Genomic DNA, 20,457 nt, shown 5'->3' with positions numbered 1-20,457 from the left:
TTTTGTTTTCTCTGTGCTACTTCAGTATTCTTTTTTGCTTCTTTAATTAGTTTTTCTATATCACCCATTTTAAATTCTGGGGCTCTTTGTTGCACATAAAATAATTTATCTAACGGCGTTATAATCTTTCTGCCTAAAAAAAACTCAGCAGGAGTTTTGCCCGTTGTATCATGTTTTGCGGTCCTAAGGGCGAAAGCAAATTCATTGACATAGTTATCCCAGCTTTTATGAAAATTTTTAACATAACTACGGATAATTTTCACTATATTTCTATTGACCCGTTCCGCTATATTTGATTGCGGCCGATACGGGACCATTTTTAAATGACGTATGCCCAGTTTTTGGCACATGTCTTCAAATACATTACTTACAAATTGAGGACCATTATCCGATATAACTTTTAGGGGCGCCCCGTATTTTAAAATATATTTATTTAAAATAGAATCAGTAACTAATTTCGCGGAGGCTCGTTTTAAGGGAACAATTTCGGTCCACTTGCTAAAATGATCAACCATAACAAGGAGATAGCGACTTTTATTTAACTGACTTTTTGGGAAAGGGCCCAATAAATCGATGCCAATTATTTCATTTGGAAATTCGGATTTAATACTATTTAGAAACACGGCCGGGCGGAAATTAATATAATTAACTGCTTGACATGTTGGGCAGGACTGAACATACGCCCTTGTTAACTTTTGCAGTTCAGGAAAATAGACTGCCTCGCGTACGCGTTGGATAGTTTTTCGAATACCAGCATGAGAAGCTAAAGGGCTGGAGCTCCTGCAGGATATTTAATCTAAGACTAGCTGGGATAACAGGTCGAAATTCGTTGTTGGAATTCGTAGTTTTTGTATAGAATAATAGACCATCTATTAGTTCGTAATGGGCCGCCCTATTTCTTATCGCCACAATATCTTGGTGGCTAAAATTTTCAGGATCCTTTAAATACTCATAAATGCTTCCAAACTCAGGATCCTTACCCAGTTCGGTTATTACAGTTTCTCGGGAATTTATTGTACAGGCTGTGAGCATTGCCACCTTTACGGTATTACCTTCTTCATCTATTTTAATTCTGGATAGGGCATCTGCTACGATATTTTCCTTTCCGGGGGTATGCTTGATTACCAGATTATATTCTTGTACCTTGAGTGCCCATTTTATTAACCTTGGGGATAAGTTTTTCCCTGAGTACAATCTAGTTACCGCCGCATGATCAGAGTACACTGTTATTGGCGCCTTTCCAAAATAGACTCGGAACTTTTGCACTGCTAACAGAACTGCAAGTGCCTCTCTTTCGGTCACGGAATAGTTTCTTTGCGTTTGATTTAAAGTTCGGCTAAAAAATGCCACGGGCTGCTGATTTTGCGAAAGTACCGCTCCTACCGCATAATCCGAAGCATCCGCTGAAATTTCTAAATTCTCATCCTTTTCAGGAAATTTCAACACAGGGGCTTGCGTTAATGCTTGTTTTAATTTTTCGAAAGCACTATTGGCTTCGGCCGTCCACGAGAATCTCGCCTTTTTCCTTTTTAATTTTAACAATGGCTTAGCGATAGCTGCAAAATCTTTTATAAAGGACCTATAATATGAACAAAGTCCTAGAAAAGAAGAGAGCTTCTTTGCCGTGTTCGGAGTCGGATACTTTTGTACAGCGATTATTTTTGATTCATCTGTCTCGATTCCCTTCTGAGATATTTTAAACCTAAATATTTTAATTCAGGGGCTGCAAATTTGCACTTTTCGACATGAACTTTTAGACCGGCTTCATTTAATAAAGGAAACACCTGTCTTAAATCCTGTACATGTTGGTCGAGATTATCACTAGTAATAATGATATCGTCTAAATAGATAAATGTGGACTTACCAAGAACAGGTCTTAACACAATGTCCATACATCGCTGAAATGTTGCCGGCGCCCCTGAAAGGCCAAACGGCATACGCAAAAATGCATAAGTGCCAGACTTGGTTATAAAAGCAGTCTTAGGCACGTCCTCAGGCCTAACCCCTATTTGAAAATAACCAGTCGTTAAGTCTAAAGTCGTCATATATTTGGTGGATGTTATGTTCCTTAGAATTTCTTCAATAATAGGTAACGGATATACCGGATATTTAGTTATGGAGTTTAATTTACGGTAGTCAATTGCGAATCTTCACCTTTTTTAATGTGTCAAAGGATAGTCATTATTTTTCTTACATAAAACCACCGGGATAGCATAACTACTTGAGATGGGCGTTATGATCTTTTTACGTAGCATATCGGTGATATGCCATTCTATAATTTTTTCCTTATTCTTATCATACCGGTATGCTTTGTGGCGAACTGGCATTGAATCTCCGGTGTCAATACTATGGTTAGTAACCTGAGTAAATCCTGGAATATCACTAAATAACGAAGGAAATTCACTTACCACTTGTCGGATTCTTCGCTGTTCTTCATTAGGCAGGTGGTCAAGATTTAACATCGGCGGTTCAGCCTTTTCTCCAGGAACTGGTTTCATTGTCAGCTTAAGGGACGCTTCATTAAAATCCAGCGTTGCTTGTGCCTCTGAAAGAAAATCTATTCCTAAAATAATATGTACTTGCAGATTCTTTACTATGAAAAACATCACCTTTACTTGTTCGTCCTTGATACGGACATACAGCGGTAATTTACCTATACACTTACATTTTTCTCCTTGCGCCGCTAACACTGTCGTATTATCCGAATTATATATGCGGTATTTCCGAAAATACTTCCTAAAAAATCTTCTGCCACACAGGAACACTGCGCGCCTGTATCCAGGAGTGCGGTGGCTGGGATATTACACTTCAATCTTCGGAAGAGTCAAATTTTTTACCATTACTGTATTTAACTTGAAGGAAGAGGGGTTTTCGTGGCCTTCGGATTTCCGCACCCTCCCGTCAGCAGAAGTCCGTTTTAGTTTAAATTATTTTTCATATCCGTGCTTTCCTTCTTTTCCCACTGGCCTTGAGACTTTTTTCCTGGATTGCTATTGAACTGTCGACGTTCGCCGGCTGTTTTTGAATGCTCGGGTTTCCTTGCCCACTGATTCGCTTTGCTTCCGTAGCCGTGTGCTTGAGTTTGCTGTAGTCTTGGCGCACCAAATTGGTTTCGCTGTTGATATTGGCGTCTTCTTTCAATGTCCGCCGTTCTTCTACTTTCAAATTGGATTGCTAGCTGAAATAACTTTTCCAGTGTAGTCGGATTTCTTAATTCAATAAAGTCTTGCACTTGGGGCAGTAACCTCGGCAAAATCACTTGAATTATTTCAGGATCCGGACGGTTTCCATACAAGAGTTTGAAGACGTGAATTTTTCTTAAAATAAAGCTTGAGAGATTTTCGATTCTTTGCTGATATATACTAAAAAGTTCCGTTTCTAATTTCGCACGATTCCTTACAACAGGGAAGGCTTTTACTAGGGCAGTCTTGAAATTCTCGTAAGTATAGGTGGGACTTCCTGCTTGACCCAAGAGACTTCTGCCTATACACTTGAACCAGTTAAGCGCTTGGCCCCTCAAAGCGCTGGTAGCTAAGGTAACTTTTTGAAATTCGTGCACGGGGTAGAGCATGAAGTGGTCATCCAATTTTTCCAAAAAACTAGTTACCGGTGAGTTTCCATTAAATGTTGCTTCTGGTTTCATCGAAGCGCGCATGGTCTGGACGATGTAACCAAATCCTTCCAGGGCGGCAGCTGGCATTTCTGGATTCGGAGCCGCTTCTGCAGGCAGCACAGGTTCTTCTTGTAACTCGGCCATGGTTATTCTTCTTCGTTGGGCGCCACTATCAGGTTCAATGTTCCGTCTTACTTTCTTCGGGAACATGCAAGGACCGGACTCGGAACAGAGAGCTTACTAAAGCTATGTTCAATAACTGTGGGATGTAGACAGGATACACAAGAAGGGTATACAAAACCCTTTTCTCTATTTACAATACCTTCCGTACTTCGGAATACAAAGACCCACCACTTGTGGTCTAAACGTAAAAATATAAAAATAAAACTAAACTCTAATTTAACTTAAAAATAATAAACGTGGAAGATTGGCCTTATATTAACAGGAAGCCGTATGTAGTACAGAGAACTGTGAACACTACAATACGTTTAAAGTTATCAAGAGGATTAAACCTCTGGCCTGGAAGGCAACCAGCAACTGAGTAAAACTTCTAAGGTAAGCGGCCTGCGTCGACTAACTGCTTCCTCTCTCTCGCTTGGCAAAAAGCCACAACTTAAATACTTGGCGTTCGCCAGACAAACTTTGCATAAATACTTTAACGCTTATAATTCTGGCCGGAAGTAGAAAATAAGAAGTGATAGTAAAGATTTAAAATAAAATAAACGTTAGTAAAACTTAAGATCCTTACAAAGTTACCGATGTCTCGATATACGTCGCGAACGTACTACCGTAGACATTTAATCCTGTATTGTAGCGTCGAGAAAGCTGAAGTAAAAATCTGTCAACAATTTGTAGCATTGAAAACAATTGTCCCACCATATACGCAAAAAACACACTCACACGCTGTGCAACACACTCAATTTTCCTACCCAGGATACGTCATCCGTAGCCGTGATGCGTACGAATACATTTCGTCTCGAGCATTTGCTGACTGGGTACTGTCGAAATACCGTGTACCTAGTGGAACTATCGATCGCAGATTCTGATCAAAGCGAACAGAATTTGTGCTTTAGGATAATCCTCATCCCTGTACTCTAGAGTTCTGTCCCGACTGAATTCTGGGACGTGATAATATGAATTCCTTCTTTTTACGCGCTGCGTAATATGGTCTCTAACTCAAAAAACAAAGGAGTAAATAAGGATTCCGATTGAAAAATCGGCTTTTCACCCTGCTCTTTTGTACTACTTCGAGGTGTTATCTGTCTTGTCTATAATTAGCCCATGCCGTGAAATGAAATTAATTGGCATAACCCAGTATGTTCTACCTTCTCTACAAATTTCAAGTTTCCTTCATAGTGGTTGCAATTTTAAAAGCCAACAATGTTTATTTATTTCGAGATGATGCCACCAGTTAAGTTTTGTCTCTCTATCCAAAATCACACTGTTTAATTGCTGCTATACTCTATCTCTTGGCAGCAACCACAATGTTATTTTACATATAATAATTTCAAAAGTATAAATAGAAAACCGAAACTTATTACGATTAGCACGCAAATGCTCATGGCTTGACGCAATAACATCCATATACAAGAAGAAACCTGCTTCTGTACAGAAAGTGGACAAAAGGTACATTATTATTATTTTTTCCCGATAAGAATTCAAGTACTGCCTGGGATTTCTCTTTGGTATTTGTGTGTGAATTTTTATATATATATATATATTTTTATTTTTTCAAACTAAAATAAAGTATAAAAACTAATGCAAGCAAGAATGTATATCACAAACATTTGGCTTCTAACAAAAATACTTTTAAAGTCTTCGCTTAGTTCCTTTGAGATTATTTTAATGTCACGTGAGAAACTGCATGAGACCAGGTTAAAGTGGTTTAAACTAATTTTTACCAGTTTATTTGGTTATCTTAACAATTACCACATGTGGTAGTAAACGATCTTAACTTGCTAAATATTTTGGTAGTTATTCCGCTTTTTCACCAAGCGATATTGGGTAGTGTCGTTTGACTTTTGTAGCAACATTGCTTCCTTCTATACGGTCCTAAAAGCATATCCTGACGAAAGAGCAGGTTGTGTGGAAATTTTTTCATGGTTTTTTTTTTTTTTTCCGATGTGTAAACTTGAATGCAAGCCAGTTCTCTTTATTAGGAAGTCTTTTATGAAGGCATCTATCACGTTAGGCATATAGCGGTAGTGTGCTTTGCCGTAATCTAATGAATTAAATCCAGTGTTCTGTACAAAATACCTGCTTTGCTGTAATCTAATGAATTAAATACAGTCTTCTATATAAAATACTTTAGAAATTTTTTAAAACTTAACATAGACTGTAGATATTTTTGTTGCTGCTAATTTAATAAAAAAAAAACTTTTTCTGTGAAATGAATACTTTCTTATCAAATGTCTAGTGATATAGAGTTCGACGGCGGCTATGGAATTTTTTGATTCGCATTGCACAATGCACGCCATACATTAATGTGAGCGAGATGAAGCGGCATTCTTTTGCTAATGAACTTACCAATGAATCTCCTATGTTCGAAGTAAAGAGCTCATCTTACTTTTTTGGGCCCTTCATTATTAAGATACAGAGTACGTTTACTATTTTAAAAATGTAATAAAAATTTAGGGCGCTCCTTTCGCGACTGCAATTTGCACAATTATTTAAATCCGCTTCTTAAAGCTGCCATTTTGCCTGTTCGTTTAACAAGGAGATCAGGATTGCTAAACTTTGTGACGTCATTATTGAAACTTATTTCATGAATAACGGTTCCATAGTTCTACAATTCCAGGCGAATGGGCTGGCTGCATAGGCGTTTTCGTGGTTTTCCACATGTGTAACGTGTGTACGAGCCAATTTCTCCTTAGAAAGTCCTGCACGAAGAGATCCCTTCCCTTAGGAAACAGCCCTAATGTACTTTGCCATAATTAACTAAACCAAACCAACTAATGTTTTAACATAATTAACTAAACCAAACCAATCAACCATAGTTCTACTATCTATAGTTTCAAGATAACGATTCTGCAATTTCTTATGGAGTTGCCTCAAGTAAGAAGTCTTCAGAACATGTTGTATCACCATAGTGGAACTGAAGAAAACTTTACAGTAACTGTCGCTGGTGTTCTTGACAATATATATTACGACTCGTAATTGGTAATTGGCGGTTCTCAACGCCACTCAGAAGAAATGGAGTGTAGCCAGGCCATCCTTTTAGAAAGGTCGTAATCAAACATTAAATAATAAGTGGCGTTCATATAGAAATTGTTATACGGCGAACCGAATAATAAATTAAAAAATAATGTTCGCTTCTGGTAAGGTTTTTTTTATATGCTGTTGACGCTGCCGTGCCTGGTATTTGACATCAAATTGTTTATGTTATTGTATTGTGTTGTCTGGAAGTATTATTAATAGAAACGATGTTATCAATAACAAAATCATTTATGAATAATATTGAACTCTTGAAAAATTTTACATTGTTGAGTTTTTCAGGTCAATTTGTTTTGCTTACAACAAAGTAATAAACTTTTGCTTGTTTCTGTTTTTATAGCCTAAAGAAAGAGTTATAGACATGTCCCAGGAGGAGGTAAGATCCTATTTTTGTACATTTTGTCAGTATGCATGAATGTTTAGTAATTATTGTGAAGAATATTTCGATAAACACCGCATAGGCTTTTCATAGTAAGATTTCTCTGTTTAAATAAATGACAGTTGTTCAGAGATTTGTAATTCTATAACACTTGGTTTCGAGGAAAAAATTCTATCGAGGAGTGTTATAATAAGAAATTATGAGGTCACTTCCGCAAAAAATAAACTTTATTTTGAACAATATAAACATGCAAGCCGATTATAGTAAAACAATCTCTCTTTTACTCACAAATGTATCTTTGTAAAAGTATTGATTTTGTATTTGATGCATGCGATCTACGATAGACGTAGATAGATGCATTTGTCGGCTAACTATGGGCTTCATTTGTTTAAGTCTTCTCAACTTGCAGGCTTCACACTCTGGAATGTATTCCATTTGGGAATTATTGAAAAATCCAATATTAATGTTTTCGCAAATTTATAATTATGTTTTATCGCAAGCAGTTTAATATTTAAAATAAATGTTAAAATAAAATGTGCTTATAATGCTTATTTTTCTTGAAGCGTATGGAAGTCAGAATTTTTCAATTTTTCTCGAAAATTACAGATCGTGTAGATTTTAGATATTTTCGTAAAGAGAGGAGCATCACTATGGAAAGTTTAAACGCTATTTACGGGATACCCTGTTTATTTATAACTATGCTGTATTAGGCTGACCATATTTGCATTAGACGAAATGGGACATTGGGATGAAGATTAATCTTAAAAAAGTAAGGTAATCGAAAATAATTTATGACATAAGCATTTTGAACTTGCCATTATCTTCCCGTAAAAGTCATTTAAACTTTAGATATGTGTTATTGCATTGAAACTTACATTACATTGAAACTTTAGATATTTAAACTTTAGATACATGTGAATTGTATTTAGCCACATTTGTGCTTTGAATATTTCTGATGAAGTTATTTTACACACACTTTGGTCTTTCTACACTTTATCAAAAACTTCTTACATTTGATGACCCAGTTTTGTTTAAAAATTTAGCATGCTTTCACTGTCTTAATGCATGTTAAGGCAGAAGTGATCTGGCAACCACGAGGGGAGAAAACGACAACGTGGTTAGCTAGTAGTGCTGTAGAAGTAACGAGAAATTGTGTACCCGTATGTATTCGTTACTCGGTGAACCAGTACTCGTTACTATCGTATCGTTACTCGTTACTTTCGGTAAAATCGATCGGTATTCGTATCCTGAGCCTATTCTATCGGTATACGGCCCTAGGGATGCCGCCTTACGGATCGGTATACGGCCCTATGCGATAGGGAGTTTTACGTCGTATTTTTAGATACAAATAATTCACCTCCTTTTGTGGTGTCTCAGAAGTCAGAAGCGCCTACGGAAGGCCGTCAGGAAAATAGAAAAAAATAAAATAACGAAATAAAATAAATATTACAATAATAACATTAATTAGTAATTAAAATAATAAAAAATTCCTTATTAAAAACTTAATAATTAAAATAATAAAAAATAGTGATTAAAATAATGAATAATTAACGTAACATAATAATTAGCAACTGAAATATAAAATACTTATAAGTAAAATTTAACAAAAATGTAAAGACAAATAAAAATTAAAATAATTCTTAAATTTATGATGAATAGTTAAATTATAAAGTAAAATACCAGACCTTGTCTTATTGGCTTAGTACCTTTTCGTCCTTTCTCATTTCATTCCAGCTCCAAAAAGTGTCATTTCGTTCGCTGCCTTCCCCCACCAATTCCCTCTTTCCCATTTTATCCGCTGTTTGAAAAATAGGTGTTTACTTTACGATAAGACGAACGTCTGTTTACTTCAATTAAAATGGTTTAGAAGAGATGACTGTTTCTACTTCGACTTAGCTTTTGATTTCTAATACTGTTTATTATTTTATGCAGACGTATTATGCTGAGCAGAAGAATGAATTTCAGACGTGTTCAGAAGGTGTTGTGTCTAAATATAGCAACATTTTTGTTATATAGTATCCATTTTTTTTTAATTTCACACATTTCTAAAGCAACAGAACCATGGTATCACTATTTTGGCACACACACACCAAAAACGTGTATAATTAACATTAATGTTACATTCTTTATTAAAAACAATGGGTCCTCTTTAAATGCAACCATTCATGCTTTTTAGAGGATTTTACATGTCGTAGTCTTAAAAAGGTGATGTTCACTACCAATGTTTGTTTATGTTCTCAAAAATACAGATCTCTTAGAAAGTGACCTCTTAGAGATGTCGTAATTATATGATTTGCTATAATTATTTTCTAATAGATAACGGAATTAATGTAATTTAATGTCAATAACTCGAAGAAGCAAGTTTAAATACGGTGCAACAAAAATACAGAAGTATTTTAAATGACGAAAATATTCATATTTTGTCAATGTCAAATTTTAAAAAGAATTAATTTTGGACAAATTATGAAATCTAACTTTTAATGTTGTCTTCTGGTTCCTATATTTATAGCTGGCAAAGTTTTATACTCGTTATGAAAAAATAAAATACAAGAAGTTTGAGTCCCGTAGGCAGAGATTGACCGGGAAATTTAATTTCAAAATTCGCAGTGTTTGATGCCATTTGTAAGTTGCCTTCGGGTATCGCTTAATTAAGTTAGAATAATTCGAGGAAATACGTTTAAATGAAGTGCAGCAAAAATAAGTATAATTTAAAAAGTTATGCGGTATCCATATCAAATTTCACTTTTCATAGTGACAATAAAACTTTCCCAAATACAAATAAAGAAACTGGGTTGGTGTATTTAATTAAGGCAAAGCACACTAGGGCTATCTGCCTAAAGGGGGGATGCCTTCGTGGAGGACTTTCTAAGGGAAATTGCTGGTATACACATTAGACATGGGGAAAACCACGAAATCACCCATGCAGCCAGCCCGTTCGCGGGATTCGAACCTCAGACCGAACTACCAGTGTTCAACGACGTTACCGCTCGACCGCTGTTGGGCTAAAGAAATTGGGAGATGGCATTAAAGATTAGATTTCGTTATTTGTCCGTTATTCATTATTTCGTTTGCTGCTTCTCCCCATTCCTTTCATCAGAACCGCTAATGACGAAAGGGTGAATTTCTAGTAAAGCATGTATATTAATGTTCATTATACATTTGTCACATTTTTGCTTTCTTTCAAAACAGCGATAATGTGGTTCTAAACAGCGATAATATTGTTTTATAAATTAATAAAATGGGCCCTATGTTATAAAAACCTAATTACATTCAGATACACACCTTTTGCACATGTTTGAAATCCATTATTCTAATCAGAATGTCTACAGAAAATATTGAATCAATATTAGAAATCAAAAGCTAAGTGAGAATGAAGTAGTAAGAGTCATCAACCTGTTTTAATTGAAGAAAACAGGTGCTTGCTTTATCGTAAAGTGAACACCTATTTTGAAAACAGCGAAGAGCCCACCAGCGCTCGAGCGGTAAAGTCGCTGAAGACTAATAGTTCGTTTCGGGGTTCAATTCCCGGCTAACGGCTGGCTGCACGGTCGTTTTCGTGGCTTTCCCCATGTGTAACTTGCATATGAGCCAGTGTCTTTTAAAAAGTCCTCCACGAAGGCATCCCTTCCCTTAGGCAATAGCCCTAGTGTGCATTGCCGTAACCAAATAATCCGAAACCGAAAAAAAAGAGGGGAATTGGTGGGGGGAAGGCAGCGACGAAACGTAGTTTTAGAAGAATAGGCTACATAACCAAATTTCTATCTATACTCTGGTAAAATAATAAAAGCCAAGTAACTTAGTGATAAATAAATAAAATAAAAACCAAGGCTTTTATTTTCGCCTTACTTGGCTTTTATTTTATATTTATATATATATATGTGTGTACTTTACATTTAATTATAAGGATATATATATATATATGTACTTTACATTTAATTATAATTTATTTAAATATACATATTTACGTTTCGTAGTATTACCGATTGCAATAAAAAGGGAGGTGCACATCTAGATGCTATAACGGGCCCATATACAAACTTTAAACGTTCTAGAACTAATCGTTTTTGAGTTATGCGAAATGCATATATACGTACTTACACATCACGAAAAAATCGCTTTCAAGTATCAACTTAGAGTCATAATCATTAGTCATAAGTATCAGCTTAGAGTAAATGGGATTACATTTAACAATCCGTTTCTGGAAAAAAAAAAAAAAAAAAATTGTGTTTGTTAGTACAGACGTTATCCAAAAAAATAATTCACATGGATTCTGTAATCTTCAAAAATGGATATTTCCGTTGAAATATGATACCCAAAAATTTTTCTCGATTACAATACTTACTTCCTTTTTATTTCGTACAAGGAAGTAAAGAACTTATATTAACCTACATATTCTTATTTAAACAATACCCAAGTGCAGTATATAAATATTTCAAATCAATAAAATCTCCCTATGGCACGCTCAAGAAAAAAAATCAATAATCATCTAAATTTTCAAATTACAAACATAATATGCACTATATATCTAAATGTGAAAAGCAAATACAAAATAACGCTTCACGCTATCAAAATTGATCATTTTCTTAAATATCAACAACTAAACAATATTTCAACTAAAACACATAACGTAAACAAGAGTTTGCCCGATGAGTTAACCAAAAAAATTCGAAATTATCAATGAAAAATGTGGCACACGGGTATTGTTAGCAAATATATCATTCGTATTCGAACAGCAACCGCATCATTCGTATTCGCATAGAAACCGCATCATTCGTATTTGCATAGCAACCGCATCATACGTATTCGAACAGCAACCGCATCATTCGTACTCGAATAAACCGCATCATACGACAGATGCGAGTAACGAAATGAATTTGTGAGTACCGAATCGATACTTCGAGTCAGCCGATGTACCCGTTACTCGGTAACGAATACATGCGATTTGCTCCAGCTCTATTAGCTAGCGGCCATTATTATTGTGTTTGATTGCGTGCTGGGAGGTGCACCTATGCGATGGCAAGAGTGTCCATCCAAACAGAAGTTAAAAGAAATAAAGCTACAGTCCATTAAATCTTGGTGTTTGTGTTTCATGAGTATGTTTATTCTCGAATATATTGTGGTCCGTGCAACCCGGTAGGAAGATTAGTGCCTATGGATAAAGTGCTGGTTAAAAAGCTTAAAGGTGAAGTGTTAAATTGATAAAAAAGTGTGATATGTTACTTCACATTCGACATAAAAATTAGTGTGTGTTTGGATTTACAAATTTCGGGTTCATTTGGAGTACCTCAAACGGAGGTAAGTGAATTTGCTCATATGTTCGGTATTATTAATTAACGTTAATTATGGAAGCATTTTTAATTAAGAAAAGAATTTTAAAGTCAAATATAACGAAAGCGACATCAGACTTCGAAAAATATACTTGTGATGAATTTCAGTTACAACTTTTTGAAAATAAATGTGCAAAATTTAATAATGAATGTTCAGATATTTTTGATAAATTATTTGTAATAGTTGATGAAAAAGAGTTTGACAAATATGTAACTGAACAACAAACTGTTCAAGACAGTATTGATACTTTGTGGGTTAAGGTTAAACGACAAATGTCAAAATTTAGTGCTAAAGATGCAAGTAATGTAAAGATTGAAAATACCAGTGCACAAGGTATGAAATTACCTAAATTAAACTTGCCGTCTTTTAGTGGAAATATTCAAGATTGGTTAAGCTTTCGGGATCTTTTCATTTCAAGCATTCATAATAATAATGCATTATCGGATTCCCAAAAGCTCTCGTATTTGAAGTTATCGCTTCATGGCGAAGCAGCTAGGATTATTCAATCAGTCACAATTTGTGACAATAACTATAAAATTGCTTGGGATTTTTTAGAAGAGAGATACTCCAATAAACGTGATCAGGTTTTCGCTCAGATAAAGCGTTTCATGTCAATTTCTCCCATACAAAATGAAAGCCCGTCTTCTATTTTGAAATTAGTAGACACAGTGAATGAAAGTGTAAGGTCTCTGGAAATATTAGACCAAAAAATAGAGGTATTCGCAGAAACATTTCTTGCATATATTTTGATGCAAAAATTGGATGTTTCCACTCGTCTTTGGTGGGAAAGAGATTCAAAAACAAGTGAGTTACCTAAATTATCTGAGCTTATTACATTTCTAAAAAATCATGCTAGAACTTTGCAGTCGTCAAAGTCATCTAATGTGTTTAATGCAAAAAAGGGTCAACCTATTCAAAAGGTGACTGCCTTAGTGTCAAATGTTAAAGGTCAAGATTTTAAATGTATTTGTTGTAAAAGTATCAATTTTCACAAGTTGTATAAATGTAATTCTTTCTTGAAAATGACTGTAAGTGAACGTCTTGAATTTGTTAAGAAACATAAATTATGCTTTAATTGCTTGGGTTTTAATCCGACTCATATTGCAAAGAAATGTCGTTCAGAATTCAGCTGTTCAAAATGCATGAAAAAACACCATAGTTTACTGCATTTTCCCAATCAAGACATTTCGCATTCACCTGCTACTATAGCGAGCTGTGTGGGGAAGGAGGAAGCACCGCTTAATAATTCTGACCCTCCTTTAGTAGACAACTCGAATCTAAACCCTGACACCAGATGTTTTGAAATGTTATCTAATTGCAACTAAATAAACAATTCGGAATTTATTGGTTCGTCTGTAACTGCTTCACAAGTGATTTCGAAGGAGGTATTACTATCTACTTCTATTATTTATGTTAAAGATTCTTGTGGGAATTTTATTGCTTGTCGAGCTTTACTTGACTGCGGAAGTCAGTGTTCGTGTTTCACCTATGATTTCGCTAATAGGCTTGGAATAAAAGGGAGTAAAATTAACATATCAATTTCATGTTTAAATGGAAAAGCTCTATCGGTAAAATCCAAGCTTACTGCTGTATCAAACAAGCGTGATTACCACAGAGCTCTTGAATTCTTTGTTGTACCTAAAATTAATGATTTAGTACCAGTGAATTATTTTAAACTTTCATTTTCACAGCTTCCACAAAAGATCAAACTAGCGGATCCTCATTTTAACAAGCCCCAGAAAATAGATGCCTTGTTAGGTGCAGAATGCTTTTATGAACTATTGAAGGCTGATCAAATTCATCCACGAAATTCTAATTTAACTCTTCAAAATTCCGTATTTGGATACATTGCTACCGGTGTAAATGTTGGTTCAAATTCAGGCAATACGATTCAGTGCGGATTTATGAAAGTCGAAGAAGACTTAAATTCACTAATCAAGTCCTTTTGGGAAATTGAGGCTGTTACAGAATCTCTCAAACTAAAAAATAAAGAAGTAGAATGTGAGGAGCATTTTAGAAAAACCCATCAGAGGGATATTGAGGGTAAATATGTAGTGACGCTACCATTAAGGCAAGATGTTCATTTGGGTGATTCTTCGCAATTAGCCACCCAACGGTTAAATAATTTGTGGAAGAGACTAGACAAAACCCCTGACATGTCTAGGATGTATTGTGAGTTCATGAGTGAATATGAAGCGTTAGGGCATATGCAAAAAATGCAGAGTGTGACGGAAACTTCTAAATACATAATGCCTCATCATGGTGTTTATAAGGCAGACAGCAGTACAACTAAGTTACGAGTGGTATTCGACGCATCGGCTCCTTCATCGTCTGGTTTTTCGTTAAACGACTGTTTGATGAATGGAGGTGTAGTTCAAGATGGCCTGTTTTCTATCTTGCTACGATTTAGAAAACACAAGGTGGCTTTCACTGCTGATATATGCAAGATGTATCGGCAGATTCGTATAGATCCTGAGCAACGAAAACTTCAATGCATACTTTGGAAAAATACGTTGAATGATGCATCTAAACTTTATCAATTATTTACGGTAACATATGGAACAAAATCAGCGCCTTTTTTAGCAACAAGAGTTTTGAGGCAGTTAGCCTTAGATGAAAAAGATAAGTATCCATTGGCTTCTAAAACGACACTCAACGATTTTTATGTTGATGACATTTTGTCTGGTGCAGAAGATGTCACCTCTGCTATAGAATTGCAGTGGTAGTTAATAGACATGCTACAATCTGCGAAAATGGAATTGCACAAGTGGTGCTCAAACGAAAAAATTCTTTTAGAACAAGTTCCATTCGAAAAACAAGAGTATCGTTTTGGAGAATCTTCACAAAGCACCGTAAAGACACCGTAAAGGGTTTAAGATGGAATCCAGAAGAAGACTCTTTTAGTTTTACTGTGTCTAGTTCGTCAAAAATCTGTACAAAACGCACGGTTGTGGCAGATATTGCTAAACTGTTTGATCCTTTAGGTTTCCTAGGGCCTATAATCATGCGTGCTAAGATATTCCTGCAAAGGCTGTGGCTTTTACATCTAGAGTGGGATGATCCACTTCCTTTCAAAGAGCGACAAGAATGGGAGACATTTCAAAAGGCCCTACCAGAGTTGAAACAAATCAAAGTCCCTCGTTGCACTCTAATAGAATCAATTAAATAAATTGAGCTCCACTGTTTTGCTGATGCTTCAAAGTTTGGATATGGTGGAGTAATTTACTTGCGCTGTGTCTCTAAAATTGGCGAAGTGACTTTACATTGCAGCAAATCTCGAGTATCGCCTATCAAGGTAATAACCATTCCTCGTCTGGAGTTGTGTGCAGCAGAGCTCCTTTCCAAACTTGTGTGTAAGGTAATAACATCTTTGAGTTTATATGTTGACAAAGTTATTCTGTACACAGATTCAACAATTGTGTTAGCTTGGATTGCTACATCTCCTCATCTTCTAAAAGTGTTTGTGTCAAATAGAGTAGCTCGTATCCAAGAGCTAACTAAGGATTTCTGCTGGCAACATGTCAGAACAGCAGACAATCCCGCTGACATAATTTCTCGCGGTCTGAGACCGGAAATTATTGCTGACAACTCTTTGTGGTTTCAAGGACCAAATTTTCTGCATCAACAGGTCATCAATTATAGTGTTAATAATAACTTTGAAAATTCAAATGAGAACTATGTGCACGAACTGAAACTTATTTCTAATGTAAATTTGACCGTAACTGGTAAAAATTCTCTTTTGGATTATGTTTTAGTATTACTAATTGTTATGCTAAATTAATTAATGTTTTTGCTTGTGTTTTAAGATTTATAAGAAATTGTAGATCCAAGGAAAAACAAGTAGGTCATCTGACAGTAGATGAGGTTTCGTTAAGTGAAAATAAATTACTTTCCTTAGTCTAGTGTCAAAACTTTCCTGAAGAATTCAAGAACTTAAGTAAGAGAAGGGAAGTATGTAAAAATAGTCAGTTAAAATTTTTATGTCCCTTTTTAGATGAATCTCAAGTTATTAGAGTAGGTGGTAGACTGCAGGAAGCTAACTTACCCTTTAACACAAAGCACCCTGCTGTCCTGCCAAAAAATCATAAACTGACTCATTTAATTATGTTACAATACCATATTCGAAACTTTCATACTGGAGCACAAGCGCTCTTGCATAGTGTGAGACAGAAATTTTGGCCGATAAGTGGGCGTAATCTTGCTAGAAAGATAGTAAGAGAATGTGTTACGTGTGCCAAAGTAAAACCAGTATTGCTGGATCAAAAGATGGGAAATTTACCATTAGAGAGACTGAATCCATCCTTTCCCTTTAACCATACTGGTGTTGACTTTTGTGGCCCTTTTGGTATAAAGTATACAACTCAGAAGAAGAGTGTAGTGCACAAGATTTATGTTGCAATTTTTGTTTGCCTCTTGACTCGTGCAGTCCACCTCGAGATCGTTTCAAATTTGTCTACAGAATCATTTATTGCTGCTTTGAGGCGATTTATTTCTAGAAGGGGTAAATGCGCAACCTTATTTAGAGATAACGCTCGAAATTTTGTTGGGGCTAGCAATGAATTGAAGCGACTCTACAATTTGTTGAAATACCCTGATGAATTCTTAACCAAATATCTGACATCTGAAAGAATTCATTGGAAGTTTATCCCTCCCAGGGCTCCTCACTTTGGAGGTATCTGGGAGGCAGGTGTTAAAGTCGTTTAAGTTTTATCTTAAGCGTGCAGTTGGGAGATTGATTTTTACATTTGAGGAGTTTCTTACAATTTTGAACCTGATTGAAGGAATTTTAAATTCACGTCCAATATCCCCTTTGTCAAATGACACCAATGATTTAGAAGCTCTTACGCCCGCACACTTTCTAGTCGGGCGACCTTTATCATCAATAATAGAGCCTGATTTAACTAATTTTTCTGATAGTTCTTTAAAGCGCTGGCAGCGCACTACTAAAGTAACGCAATATTTGTGGAAAAGATGGCAAAATGATTACATCAGTCATTTACAGCAACGATTTAAGTGGTATTTCTCTAAGGATAACGTTAAAAAGGGCACTATAATTTTAGTAAAGGAAGACAACATGCCCACTTCGACTTGGTTACTGGGTAAAATAGAAGAGGTAATTTATGGTAAGGATAAAAAGGTTAGAGTTTGTATTGTAAGAACCAAGTCAGGTTTTTTAAAAAGACCAATAACTAAATTAGCTGTACTACCAGTAGATGTTACATAATTTCATGTATATTTCCCGAGTTCAAAAAATTGTTATATATATGCATTGTATTTTAATTTAGATGTTGTGCATTTTATGTTCTGTGGTTAATTATGTTTATTGCTTTTGTTCATGTGTATCAATTTAAATTTTCTGATATATGATTTGGACTATATGGTGATTTAAAACTGTTTAATTTTGGTCATTGTTAACTATGTAACAAATGCCCAACCCGGGCGGTATGTTAAGGCAGAAGTGATCTGGCAACCACGAGGGGAGAAAACGACAACGTGGTTAGCTAGCGGCCATTATTATTGTGTTTGATTGCGTGCTGGGAGGTGCACCTATGCGATGGCAAGAGTGTCCATCCAAACAGAAGTTAAAAGAAATAAAGCTACAGTCCATTAAATCTTGGTGTTTGTGTTTCATGAGTACGTATATTCTCGAACAATGCATATATTTCTTCTTTGACAATATATTGTTCATAATAGAAGATACGTTTTCCTGGAAAGAATAAACTCAATGTTGAAAAGTAATCTTAAAAATAATGACGATTTCCACTCATTTCAGAAAATTTCTTACTCATCTATCAGATGTAGAAATGTTCACTTTATTTCAGAGGGATTTAGGTGCCTCACTTGTTTTAAAATTCTTTGAATAATGCATCTCTCAATGTTAACAGTTCAGCTTCTTTTGATCCCATCATTCCTGATACTGATATTACCACTACAGGTTGTGAATAGCAATTTATGATTGCTTAGTATATTTATAGACTTCATTTAAAACAGAAGATTTTTTATCAAATTGGTAGACGGCTAGGAAATATGGAAAAACGATATTGTTCGGTTCGGACGTATGGTCAGCCTATGCAATGTGTATATGAAATGAAACATGCAGTTTTCACTGGCAACTATGAAAGGATTGAAATAAAAGCTATTAATGATTACTGTACTTGTATAAACTTTTACATGATAACTTATTAATAAATTATTGCTAAAACTTCATACTTATTAAAAGTTTTAACTTATTTTCACTTTTAAGAAAGCAAATGCCAATGTAAAGTATAATGTGGGAAATGCTATGAGGAAAATTGAGTTTTGGGGAAAAAAATGAACTTCTTTTTGTCCCATTCCCATTTGCCACTATGAATAATGCCTCCTAACATTTTTTTAAGAATTTCTTCAAGCTGTTTTTCCTAAATAATATATGAAGTTGTAAATTGAAACTATTTTATGTTAGTATAGTCCAAAAGATACCTATAAATTGAAATGTGATTATATTTAATTAATGTAAATTAAAATTTCTAGTTATATCACTGGACATTCATGAGGAATACGTTTGAGTTTTACAACCATTTGTGAGTCGTATGGTTTCATATGTGTCACAGGCAGTCTTTGTCATGAGCTTTCATAACAGTCTGAGTATACCAATCTAGTTCAAATGAATCCCTTGCCCTTGAAACTATGAATTGCTCATTAGAGAAAATTCTGCTAGTCCAGATCCTATTTTATACAGTACAAAGTCCGTGATCCGGACGTCCATTATCCGGAATGATCTATAATCTGGACCTCAAAGCCACAAACTTTTTTGTATGCTTTACGCATGAGCGTAATGCGTTTACGCATGTGTGTTTAATGTATAACGGACGGTATAAGCTAGACGAAAATTATTTTTACTGATTCTAAGGCATTTCAGTTAATTTTGCAGATTGCGCTGTTCCTTAATCTTCTAATTGGATCCGGCTTATTATTTTTTGCAGACTGTTAGAGTAATTTTATAAAAATTAAGCTTGAACTTTCGGTTATGTCAAAAGAGTTTCCAATTCTGGAGCTGCCAAAGGATCTACAGAGCGAAAGCATGTTTCGATGTCCATCAAACAAAAAGTGGAATTGCTGCAAAAAATGAATAAAGGCATATCCGTCTCAAAATTATGCGAGGAGTATGACATTGGAAAGTCAACTGTATATGACCTACGCAAAAAAAAAAAAGGAACTTTTTGAATTTTTTGTGGATTCCGACACCCCACTTGCAGTGAATAACATAAAAAGAGTTCGTTATGCTAAAAGTGATGATCATGACAAAGTGATGATTGAATGGGTCAGACAGCGTTGCAGCGAGGGCGTGCCATTGACGGGTCCAATGCTAATGGCTCAAGCCAAAATATTTCATGAAAACACTGAGTGCACATATTCGACAGGTTGGTTAACCAAATGTAAAAATCGCCATGGTATAAGACAATTAAAAATTTCAGGTGAAAAAGCTTCAGCTGATACTGAAGTTGCTGAACAATTTGCAGATGAATTCATTGTACTCATTACTAGTGAACAATTATCTCCAGAACAAATTTACAACGCTGATGAAACTTGTCTTTTATGGCAATATGTACAGCGAAATAAATATCTTGGGAACCTCTACAGAAAAGGCTCAAACTGGTGTCAAAGCTTCCAAAGCGAGACTAACAATTTTAGCGTGCGCAAATGCTGCAGGAACGCACAAGTGGAAACGTTTCGTAATCGGAAAACATGCACGACCTCGAGCATTTAAATGGGTAACGATTTTCCCCGTTATATATCGCGCAAATAAAAAAAAAGAGCATGGATTACACAAGCGTTGATGAATGATTGGTTTGAAAATCATTTTATATCCGAGGCTCGGCGGCATTTGAATTCGGTTGGTTTACCTGATAACTCAAAAATAGTCCTGATTGTTGACAACTTTTCG

General features: G+C 35.4%; 1 protein-coding gene across 1 annotated transcript in view; it reads left to right on the top strand.

Annotated features, from left to right (window-relative positions):
* The window catches only part of LOC118184277 (chloride channel protein 2-like), a 266,024-nt gene that overhangs the window by 162,796 nt on the left and 82,771 nt on the right, over window positions 1-20,457 (top strand). The window contains exon 22 of the mRNA XM_085809271.1: window positions 7,167-7,202. Coding sequence (XP_085665397.1) covers window positions 7,167-7,202 — 36 coding nt within the window. The remainder of the gene's footprint in view (window positions 1-7,166; window positions 7,203-20,457) is intronic.

Source organism: Stegodyphus dumicola, chromosome X2, assembly GCF_044657685.1.
Source record: "Stegodyphus dumicola isolate Sdum_Otavi_A_Nest chromosome X2, ASM4465768v1".
NCBI classification, from domain to species: domain Eukaryota; kingdom Metazoa; phylum Arthropoda; class Arachnida; order Araneae; family Eresidae; genus Stegodyphus; species Stegodyphus dumicola.
This window is presented reverse-complemented; position numbering and strand designations above follow the sequence as displayed.